This window comes from Scophthalmus maximus, chromosome 6, assembly GCF_022379125.1.
Source record: "Scophthalmus maximus strain ysfricsl-2021 chromosome 6, ASM2237912v1, whole genome shotgun sequence".
Taxonomy (NCBI): domain Eukaryota; kingdom Metazoa; phylum Chordata; class Actinopteri; order Pleuronectiformes; family Scophthalmidae; genus Scophthalmus; species Scophthalmus maximus.
In genome coordinates, this window is record NC_061520.1 from 21660001 (window position 1) to 21671807 (window position 11807).

General features: G+C 43.8%; 1 protein-coding gene across 1 annotated transcript in view; it reads left to right on the top strand.

The window, feature by feature from the left end:
• zgc:113054 (uncharacterized protein LOC541322 homolog) overlaps positions 1–11229 on the top strand; it is a 13312-nt gene extending 2083 nt beyond the window's left edge. Inside the window, exons 2-11 of the mRNA XM_035632249.2 lie at positions 1639–1828; positions 1912–2003; positions 2092–2324; positions 2548–2784; positions 2869–2943; positions 3072–3288; positions 4988–5196; positions 6439–6511; positions 8999–9116; positions 10599–11229. Of these exons, the coding sequence (XP_035488142.1) occupies positions 1639–1828; positions 1912–2003; positions 2092–2324; positions 2548–2784; positions 2869–2943; positions 3072–3288; positions 4988–5196; positions 6439–6511; positions 8999–9116; positions 10599–10794 (1640 nt within the window). The 3' untranslated portion in view covers positions 10795–11229. The remainder of the gene's footprint in view (positions 1–1638; positions 1829–1911; positions 2004–2091; positions 2325–2547; positions 2785–2868; positions 2944–3071; positions 3289–4987; positions 5197–6438; positions 6512–8998; positions 9117–10598) is intronic.
• Positions 11230–11807: the final 578 nt, after the last annotated feature.

Below are 11807 nucleotides of genomic sequence, written 5' to 3' on the forward strand. Positions count from 1 at the left end.
ATGCCACTCAGTGCTGTATCACTTTGAATATCAAAGAGCAAAATGAACACTCGACCGCTATTGTGATTTGGCTACTTTTTAAAATTTAAAATATAAAGAAGCATAAAGGCTGACGCTGGTAATGTAAGCAATTAAATCGACAATGGATGTGTTCGATTTATAGTATTAGTGGTGTTGGGGTATTTGGCTTATTAAGGTTTTGTATTTTTGCTGCCCTGCAAGCACAGTATTTCCTGAAGGAAATACTCGACTGTAGGTGGTCTGAAACTGGGTGTTGATGATACTGTAAATATATCATCATCACCTGGTGTCTTTCGTGCTCAACACCTACGGTGGCGGGGGGGGGGGGGCTTTAGCTGCTGCCCCATCTGCCAAATATTACACACTGTAGTTCATCATTTGTTTTTATTTTTAAAGCTGGATCTGATGTATCAGTCAAATAAATGATGTGGAATAGTATAATATTTATGTGCATAAGTGTGGTGGAGCACCTCAAAACTGTACTCAAGTAGTGTACTCTATTCAATTTAATCAATCTGCAACATTTTTTATTACTCATTGAAATTGGAGGCCATTTTTTTCAAGTAAAATGAAGGAACAAACTGCGAAGTTCCAGTTTATCAATTGTATAGTTGTTGTGCTTTCCTTTGTTTTTCTGTTGTGATAATAAATTGATATAATTGGCTTTTGGACTGTTGTTCAGACAAAGCAAGCAATGTGAAGACACATCACATTTGGGCTTTAGGAGTCAGTGATGGGCATTTTCTGCCATTTTTCTAGACCAAACATAGAAGAATAACTGAGACTACAGGTCGTGTTGTGATGGGATCACACCAGCTTGCAGCCCATGAGTTCTCTCTTGTCACGACCACATTAATACACAAGTACTCCGGCCTTCGATTTGTTCTCAACTAAACACGTGTAAATGTTTCACAACTGCAGAGACAGACATATAGACACCTGCTAATGTACTCGAAACCACGCGGCAGCTGGTGAAACTACATCGTCGGGTTATGACTCTGATTCATTAATTTATCATTGCCGCCCTCCTCCTACGTCATATTGCCTTGAGAAGCCATGAGTAGTAGATAGAGCAGTTAATTCCTGTTGAGTGAAAGCTTGCGCCCTTGGCCCAAGGCCAACAGACACAAGCAATACAAGTTATCAGTGTGTATTGACCCCCAATTCTGGATCTTCCTTACAAACATATTAAACTTATTACCTATTCTGTCCAAATAGGGATATTCTTTACAGGACCACAGCTCCTGACCATACATGTGTGAAGATTCCATTTGTCAACGAATCCTAAACAATAAATCACCTTCGCCTCAATCACATTGTGTATTTAATTCGGTATATGACCTCCCATAGAAAGACAGTGTATCTCATGAAGGGCACCACTATCATAACTGTTTACCCCCTCGACCGGGGACTCGGTCCATTATATCTGTATGGCCTTGTTGCTACAGCGACTGCTATTTCGGACTGGCTCTGCTTCGTTGTCTTCGCAGCTATCTTTAGATAGCAGACTCCTGCTTTTTGTGACCTTTTTTTTACGCTTCTGAAACACAGAACTAACACTAGTACATAAAGACATTCCTTCACAATTTCAAAGCTAAAATTATGTTATTCCCCCAGTTCCTGACACCCCTGTGGAGGTCCTTGTGGATCTGTTGACGAAAGCCAACGAGCTCGCCGCATCAAGTGGTAATGTCCCAGGAGAGTTGACCAGTCACCTGCAGAAGGCCCTGGACATCGCCAGCGGCCTGGATGACTACCTGGAGAAAATGACCACACAGGAAAGTGAACCTCTGGCAGAGCTATATAAGTATGTCCTACTTTTTAAATTCACCCAAAGATTAAAAATAAGAATAATGGCGTGAGTGCTCCTAATGCCGGTATTATTTGTAGAAAAACAATTTCTCATGACTGGGATCGAGTGCACAAGGAGGGCAAAACGATGTTCCGGCTTCCCAAAGAGTGCATAACTGGACACGTTGAAGGTTGGACATTAGTGTACCGCTCAGTGCAGTTATGTTTGCTCGTTGACCATATAGTGATAGCATGCTCTTTGCGTGTTTTTTCCGGCAGGCCAGACCCTGAAGATGCTGATTCACATGAGTCAAGCCAAAAAGATCCTAGAGATTGGGATGTTCACTGGCTACGGAGCCCTGTCCATGGCTGAGGGGCTTCCTGAGGACGGCCACTTGGTGGCTTGTGAGTTAGAGCCGTACCTCAAGGAGTTTGCTCAGCCCATTTTTGACAAATCCCCACACGGCAAGAAGATTACCGTGAAAACTGGATCCGCCATGGACACTCTGAAGGTGAGAGAAAAGAAACCAAGCGCCGATAAGGGGTTATCAGAGAATTCTCCGCTGGACGATTTCTACTTTAACACTTACAATCATGGCTACTATGTGTTATGTCAGGTGCGCAATCAGAGAAAGGCGAAGGTTAAAACTCAACTCTTTTTTTGGGAGGGGGGTGTTAATAAGTGACGTTGTGGGTCACGTGGCAGGTTTTCTTCTAACCATCTGTCCCATTCAGGAACTGGCTGCTGCAGGTGAACAGTTTGACATGGTCTTCATTGATGCTGACAAGGATAATTACATCAACTACTACAATTTCATCCTGGAAAACAACCTGCTGAAACTGAGAGGGGTCCTATGTGTCGACAACACGCTGTTCAAAGCAAAGGTTTACCTCAAAGACGCCACAGACGGCAATGGACTGGCACTTCGAGAATTCAACCAGTTGGTCTCGAGTGATCCTCGCGTGGAGCAGGTTAAGATTCAGACCTTTGCGTGTTGCTGTGAGAGCTACGGGTATCCCGCTTTAATTGTTCATGATGTCTTGTCTTGTTTACAGGTCATTATCCCCCTCAGAGACGGCATGAGTGTTATCCGCCGGGTTACCGTGGCCTCTGAATGCTCAAGGACGCAGGTGCTGTTCACATAACCCCAGTGTTCAGACAACACTGTCGCGGAATCACACCGCTCGCACGTACACACTAAGCCCCTTGCCATTTTTGTCTAATCATTCTCACTGCTCATCTCGTTTCCGTTTCTTAGAGTGAAATATTGGATGACGAGGTTTTCCGCGGGGTCAAGGGGCGCCCCATCCTCGATCGGATGAGCCTTGACGGAAAGGTGGCCTATGTGACGGGTGCTGGTCAGGGTATAGGCCGAGCGTTCGCTCACGCCCTGGGGGAGGCCGGAGCGAAGGTGGCCGTGGTAGACTTGGACAGAGTGAAAGCGGAGGTAGTGGCGAAAGAGCTGTTTCTTAAAGGTACGCCATGTAACCACAACAAATGTCGCCTTCAGCATGCACCTGCACATCCCCACCCTCTTCCCATCTTTTCTTTATCCCAGGGCTGAACTCACGTCAGTGGTGTGCTTCAAAGGAAACAGAATTTGGTGTGTTCACACACAAACTTGTGAACATAATTCACTTGGTTTCAATCCCTAACTCCCAATACACCAGTGCTCTGGCACATATCTAGGGCTGCGACGAATCTGTCGATTATTTTCTTGATTAATCGATTTTTTAGTTGGTCCATAAAATGGTGAAAAATGTTGATCTTGTTTCCCAAAACCCAAGATGATTTTTGGTGAGTTTTGTCCACACACCATAGATATTTAGTTTACTGTCATAGAGGAGCACAGAAACCAGAAAATGTTCACATTTAAGAAGCTGAAGACTTTTTTTTTATAAAAACTCGCTATCAAAATAGTTGGCGATTCATTTAGTAGTCAATTTCTAATCGATTAACTGTTGCAGCTATACACAGCTCTGCATATTCAGTTTACTTCCACATAGTTTTAATAGTTACTATTACTATAACTGTAACTACATTACATTACATTAATTTAGCTGACGCTTTTGTCCAAAGCAACTTACAATAAGTGTATTCAACCATGTGGATATCACCAGTATATATCACAAGTGCAAGAATCCTTGCAAGTGCATGAGTCTGGTAAATGACTAGACATTTACTTCTTCATTTCAGAAACTAATAGTAATTTGATTTCATAATCGATAAATCTTGTGATTGTTTTCTTAATTTTTATATGTAAAACATATAATGACATGGATACTTTTAAACTGTGTTTGCACACAAGCTGGGTTTAACATCTATGTAATGGTTTCATTAACTGTCTTTACCTCCACCAAGGAGGTCATGTGATTGGTTCATTTTGTCTGTGTTTTGGGGGGATTACTCAAAAATTATAGACGGATTTGCATGAAAATTCTATTAAAAATAGGTCGCGGCCATGGTAACAGGTGATTCAAATTTTGTGAGGGATCCAGATGCAAATCTCGATCCTGGAAACTTTTTGAAGGATTTTTTACCTATGCATAACATTTTGAAGATTTGTCGGCCATATGAAGATGGGAATGCAAGCTTTGGGTGAAACGGCATGTGGGTGGAGGATTGCTCCACCTTGGTGGAGGTCTGTGCTCTCTGAGTGCTGCTGTTGTGGTCAGTTTTTGGTTTGTGACCAGCAGATGGCAGCATATTAAAGGATAAGATATATACTCTACCTGGTCAAACATGTTCCACCAAATTATAGCATGTTGGGATTTTCTCTGAGCATTGTGAGTGTTACATTACATTACAATCATTTTGTGGACGCCTTTTTCCAAAGCGACTTACAATCATAAATTTTTTACTCACATCAGAGGTTGATCTCTGATACGGGATAAACCGTGTTGGGATTGTCTCTCCAATGTCCCTCTACAGATTAAAATTCCATATACATTAAAAAGAAAAAGAGATGGTGAATATCATTCAATTGTGTTTTTGAAATGAAATTCCATTTAAAAAAATATATTTATATTATGTTTTATATTCCTTGTACAGCTAATCAAAAATAAACTCTAAAAATGCCCTTCAATAGAAGCTGTAGATATAATCCCTTACTAAAGGTACAGTGTGCACAGTTAGAGACCTCCATGTTTTTCATTATTTATCTTTTTGATACAGGTATCAATGCCACCTCAGTCACGGCTGACATTAGCAAGCCAGATGATGTCCAGAGGATGATTGACAACATTGTCTCCAAATGGGGAGCGATCCACATCGCGTGTAACAACGCCGGCATCAACATGAACTCCGCCAGCGAAGACACCAGTCTAGAGGAGTGGGACCAAACCTTTAACGTCAACCTGAGGGGGACATTCATTTGCTGTCAGGTGTGTATCACTGAATGTAAAACACATGGTGTGTGTGTGTGTATATGTGTGTGTGTGTGCGTGCGCGTGCGTGTGTGTCTGCGTGCGTGCGTGCGTCGCTGCCACAGACAAACTAGTGCGACTTGAAATTTACAGACTGACCGCATGAAGAAATCATATTAAATTAAGGTTCACGTTTCATTTATTTTAATCATTTAACTCATGAATAGTGTCATGAGAATTTCCCTCATCACTGTTACTTGGAAATACTTGTGTAGAGGGAATTGTATTTTTCTCCACTGGACCCATAGTTTCTCTGAAAATCCGACAGAGGAGGACAATTATAATGTAGAAAAAGAAATGTCCTTGTGTCATGAAATTCCGCAGCAACGCTTGATGCTTCATTTCACTAAAGAATGAGATACTTCGGCCACCATCCTGTATGGATTAGTTTAATCTGAAGGCTTTCATTTTTTTCATGTTTGGGAAAGTGAAATGATCGCACACAATCAGACTATATGTGTACGTTTGATCAAGTCAAAGCCAAACAACAGAGACCGAATCAGACACGTTTCTGTTTTATAGATTATATATTTGTAATGGGAAATTGGTGTAACAGATAAACACATATTGGGGGGGTCAAAAGGTGACACCAGGAGTAACAAATTTATAAAGCAAACATTTTAAGTCTTTTACAATAAGTGACACATCAACATACATGGTTGACTGGACAGCAGTGATTATACAAGACACACTGTACAGCAGGTACAAATGATTGCAAAGAAATCAGAGCCGCAAATGGGGAAAACTGAATTTCTATTCTCATTAAATAATTGTTGGTAATATTTTGTGTTATAAAAAAAAAAAGAATAATACTAAATGTAAGAATAAAAAAATAAAAAAATGTGCTGAAGGATCCAAATTGATTCTTGATGTTCCCTCAGAAGTGTATCTCTGTGGAAACTAGTTAGAGTCTGACCTAATTACTGCTGGTCCAACCAGCTTTAGCTGCTCCGTAGCTTCTAAATTTACTTCCACATTATCTAGTTATCTAGTTGCTGTCAGTCGTGTATATATATATATATATATATATATATGCTCCAAAACGTCTTATTTGCAGCTTTAAAATCCACTCCTGTTCCACTATCCTGGAGGACAAACTTCATGTTTTTGTGTTGATCTGTACTCTGGCTTTTGGGAGCATATCTGCGCCATAATGAGGTGTTTAATGTGTCTCTCTTCCCCCTGAATCCTTGCTTTTAGGCGGCAGGTCGAGTGATGTTGAAGCAAGGATACGGCAAGATTATCAACACAGCCTCCATGGCCAGTCTAATAGGTGAGTGATGATTCTATTCCCCCACGCTCTCTCTGGAGCCCCTCCATGTCTGCTTTTAATCTCTCCATTTGGCGTGGAGAGTTGGGCTGAGAGGAGGAGGAGGGGGAGGAGGAGGAGGCAGAGAGTTAAATACTTGGAGCGGGAGTGCACACATCACATTGAATAGTTTTTACCATCGTGCGTGAAGTCGCCACATCTGACTTCCGATCGTTATGCGGATGCAAAGTTGAAATAAAAACAAAATCATCTTTACCCCTTGCGGCTTTCAAGTTTTTTTGGGAAAAACCGAAAGGTGAACCTGCACAATCAAAACAGGATTAAGCCGCTATTCTCCCTTTTAACTTTTAGCCCAGTTAAACTGCTCCACCGAGATGCATCCACCCCTGCATACAATAAGCACAGCAGGAAATACATAGTGTTGTGATTGCGTCTCGCTGAGGCGGGTTTGCATCATAATAAACATCCCCTCTCTGCGGAGCTGTCTGGAGGATGTGGAAGGCAACCTGAGGTCCAACTTGGGAAGGGAGGGTTCCTGTGCAACGGCAAAACCCCAGCCAGTGCCAGCGGCCTTGTTTGAACAGCGGAAGAGACTTTTTTAGAGTTCAGTGCGAGTCTATAGCAACAGCCTTGTAATTCACAGCGCCGGCGTAACATTCCTCCTCCAACAGGTTCCTCCAGAGGAACAGCAACACTTCATCAGCAGTATAGTCAAATCGCCAGTAAACCGCTGTGCCATATGGGCCCCAGTCCCGACTGCAGGGGCAATCTGTAAAACAGGAGCATGCTGGTAAATAGAGGCCGGCGTTAAAAAAAATGATCAATTACTCACATTACGTGCAGTCCTTCAGGAATTTACTTTATTGGTCTGGACATCTGTTGTAATATTGTCATAATGTGTAATCAGATGGGACCTGTTCTAGCCAAGTGGAAGCCCAAAAAGCAGCCGTAAATGCCCAATTAAAATGCACAATGACAGCTTTTTGTCCATCTGCTGAATAGAGTGTGTGTGTGTGCGTGTGTGTGTGTGTGTGTGGAGGCGGTGTTAGTCGGAGCGCGCGCGCGCACACATACTCACACTCTGACCAGCAACCATTTTTCTCCTCTGAATGATGGCCAACCGCTCAAAGACACCCAGGAAGGCAGGACATATTCAAGTAGATATGGTCACACACACATGATGACCTTACTGAGGGATTTGTGACTCCCGCACACACACACACACACACACACACACACACATACCTGCAGATCTCTGCAGCCTGGGCACGCACATTAGCCCCACTATGGGAAAGGAGTGGCATCATTTGATCTCCTTATCTGCTCAGAAATATTCTAAATTTAAAGGCGTGCCTGATAAAGACCGTGTATTTTCTTCAACTTGAAATGGGCTTTAAGTAGCAGGGTGAATGTTAAAGAGGGCTTTGGCGAATGCCCTCCTTCTACCTCCTCTCCCCTTCTCTGGGGATTACTGCTCTTTAAGACGGTGAAAAACATCAATGCAGGTTTATTTAAAGGATGAAGGCATTTTCTGAATGGTATTTTGGGGCTGTATCATCAGGTCTTGAGTGAGGATTAGTGCTGTTAGGCATTTTGAGCTGTGTTTCCTGTCCTGATAAGTCGGATTTCACCTTCAATCTGCGTGTAAGCCCTGGGCTCTGCTCCTCCTCGCACTGCTCCTCTGAGGTCCTAGCCTTCCCCTTATCCGGCCCTGCCCAGCCCAACCTTACCTTCTCCTGCTATCTCTCCGCTCTGTACACAATTCCACTCAACCGCACACTCGGTCGGCGGCGGAGGCTTTGTCCTAGTGTGTACATCTTATTTCTTCAGCACTTTCCAGCCCCCTTCCTCTGTCCTGCCCATTTTGTCCCGGCAATGTATGCAGGATGTTCCAGCCTTTTCTCCCCCGGACCGGTCTCTGCCTCTTTGCAGCTGGCCGGTATTTATCATCCCAGGCTCACACTGAAGCCATTTGGCAGTCAGATCAGCAGGTGATGGGGTTAACTACTAAAGTTGTATGTAACTTGGAGGCTTCGTCGCGATGATTAATCAACCAGTAGAAAATGAGCCCCTGTCCCGGCATCCCATGCAGTGTGCAGCATCTGTGATGGTCAAGGCAAACAAATGGCTCCCTGCCTTTGTTGCTGAGGACAGAGCATAACTGGACATTATAAGCAATTAATTTTACATGGCTTCATCTCCAGAGCACCCCCCCCCCCCATCCCTCCCAGCAGCTAATGGAAGAGCTTTTATGTAGTGTTCACAAGAAACTGCATGAGCTGCAATATAAAATGTATCGGCTGTTAGCCCCCCTTGAGAAAGGAACTGTTGTTCCTCTCTTTTTTTCCCCATGAGTATAAACATGAAACAAACAGAATATTTTTAATTATTAGCTGAGAATTCAAGTAAAAGCACACGATGCAATAAATGTTATCTTTATGGATCGTCGTTGTTTGGGTGACTGATTTTTCTTTTCCTCTACCCCTGCAGTCCCTCATCCTCAGAAGCAGCTGTCCTACAACACATCCAAGGCCGGAGTGGTCAAACTGACTCAGACCCTGGGCGCGGAATGGGTTGACCGCGGCGTGCGCGTCAACTGCATCTCACCGTGAGTGCCGTCTATTCTTGGCCTTCTCCTCGCCCACGTGCAAGTGTTTGTGTCGAACGCGGCGGTCCCCCTTTGAGTGTGTGTTGGGGGATTGAGCTGCAAAAAGAAGTGGTGATTAGTGTGTTTGCCTTCCCATGAAGAGCCCCATTTGAGAGGCGATGCACTAATTTAAGTCCTCAAACAATGCATCAGTGCTTAATTAGATGACGTCTTGAGGGATGAATCAACCAAACACTTGCTCTAATTGTTCTATTCAATTAGGGAATCAAATTTGCAACCTCACTCCAAGTGTCGCCGCAACAATAGCGCTCTTGTTTGTATCTATTTGTCTGTGAAGCTGAGCAGTGGGAAGAAAAGGGGAGAACACAGGAAGAGCTGTGTGTGTGTGGTGTGTGTGTGTGTGTGTGTGTGTCTGTGTGTGTTAAGTGTAGCATCCCTTAGCCCCAGCCATCCCTGAGCAAATCCGTCCGGTGGCACCAGGCGAGCCAGGCCCAGTTACAGCCCCAGAACAAAGCCCTTGCACGCGCGCTCTTCTGTATTTATCGGCAGCTTGTTTGCTAATTTTAATTTGCAAAGAAGCAATTCTCTCTTCCCCCCCGCGAACGGGCTGTCTCAATGGGCGGCTGATTTCTTTGAAGTGACAGTCGGTAAATATGCATAAAAAAGGGACACAATTAGCACTCACGGGGTTGACTGGAGCCTGATTCCATTGGCAACTTTAGCCGCAGTGGTGATAAGCTGCATTATCTAGAAAATTGGCTGAGGGAAAACAGTACCTCTGATTGCCAGGAAAGGTTCCAGATAACAGGGCGGCTGAAGAGAAATATAATTGAGGTGGAATATGTTAACCAAGGTGTCACACGCTCCTTGGAAGTGCTAATTTAGCCAAATGTTGGAATTCCATATCAAGGCGCCGGCATACATTGAACAATGATTCAGGCCTTGCGGCTTTTAGTCACTGTCACGTCGATTGTGCAGAAAGTCAGAAGTCTTCTCATATTATGCACAAGCGGGGGCGTGTTGACATATTTATTCAAATGCAAGCCCTGTGATATTTCACCGGAGGAGGTGGAGGGGACTGCATTTGTGGTGACACGGGGCTGTTAGACGACAACGCAGCGCAAAACTATAAGCGGCACAAATATTGTCTCCTAAGAATTCTTTCTTAAGTTCCGTCTCAAAGTAGTCCAAGCACATTTCAATCAGGAAATATGAGGCAGTTGCATCTAAGTAGTTAACCTAACGCTGTGAGCAAATTATGCCAGATGCCCCCTTGCACCAGTGGGCTCCTCCTGAGATGTGCCAGTCATTTAAGTGTCACCAGTCCCACGGTAAATATCAGAGATGCCATGCCACGGCCTTTTCTTCCAAGGATAATTGGGTTTATTTTTGTCACCAAAGTGGTGGCTCCGAAACAACGCTGTCACCCCTGCCTCTGAACTGTGATGCCTTCTGATTTCATTCCTCTGTCTCTCTTTTCAGGGGGATTGTTGACACCCCTCTCATCCACTCGGAGAGTCTGAGGCCTCTGGTGCAACGCTGGCTGTCAGATATCCCTGCTGGTAGACTGGCTCAAGTGACAGACCTGCAAGCTGCAGTGGTCTACTTGGCATCTGATGCCTCCGACTACATGACAGGGCATAACTTAGTCATAGAGGGTGGGCAAAGTCTGTGGTAGAGGAGGGGGATGAAAACTTTGTTCCTCTTCCCTCTCCTGGGATTAGTTTCAGAAATAGGTGGCGTTCACATTCTCCCTTTGAGGCATGCACAGCTGTGGTAGTTTAAATGCTTTCCATAGTCACGTGCATTTAATTCCACACCCATAGATGTGAAAATAAAATAACATAGAAAATTGTAAGGAAAAATGTTACTGGATGACTCAATTGAAAATAAAAATGGATACACTATGGTGGTATAACAGCCACCAGTCTTCTTGGTCCAGTGGAATTTTGCTGACTTGTTTGAGAAAAGTCCAAAAGTTAAATGTAAAATCATAACGTGTCCAATTTTCTGCTGTGTATTCTGTATTCCGACATTTCTATACACTGAATGCTGCTTGAACACAGTTTTGCAACCCTACTGAATGCCACTGAAATAAACTCCTCGAAAAGCAGAGCATACTGGAGTTCAGTCTTTTGTTATAGCACAATTTCATACGCTACTTTACATGATAACGGAGGAATGACAGTTTTGTTTAAAAATGACTAAAGGTGAGGCATGTTTGCATGAGCACATGTATGTAGGCACATGGCTGACTTCACATTTGTTTGGGCATTAACAAAAACAAAGTTGCACATGTACACTGCAGCATATGCTGCATGTTTTACAGTATATATATTGACATCGGGAGTAAAACCTTGTTTATTAGCCTTTTAAAGTGTCCAATGCTGCGTGATTTGTTCGGCGATGACCGCCAGTTTTCATACACACCAGAACAGGATGCGAGCGAGTTGTATTATGCACTGTCTGCACCTTGACTTACCGCTCCCCCTGGACTCGCGTGCACCATATGCAGGATTACAGCATCCCAGTCCGCCTCTCTGCAGGCTCTTTCTTGCCAAATGGTCCCCACAAGTGGTGCTTGTGAGTGCCATCTTAATTGCTCCATTAACTGTTTGTGTGCCGAGAAACAATACTTAAAGGAGAGGTGAGCCGAGGACATGACCCCAGTCACTGCAATTATGTGAAAAG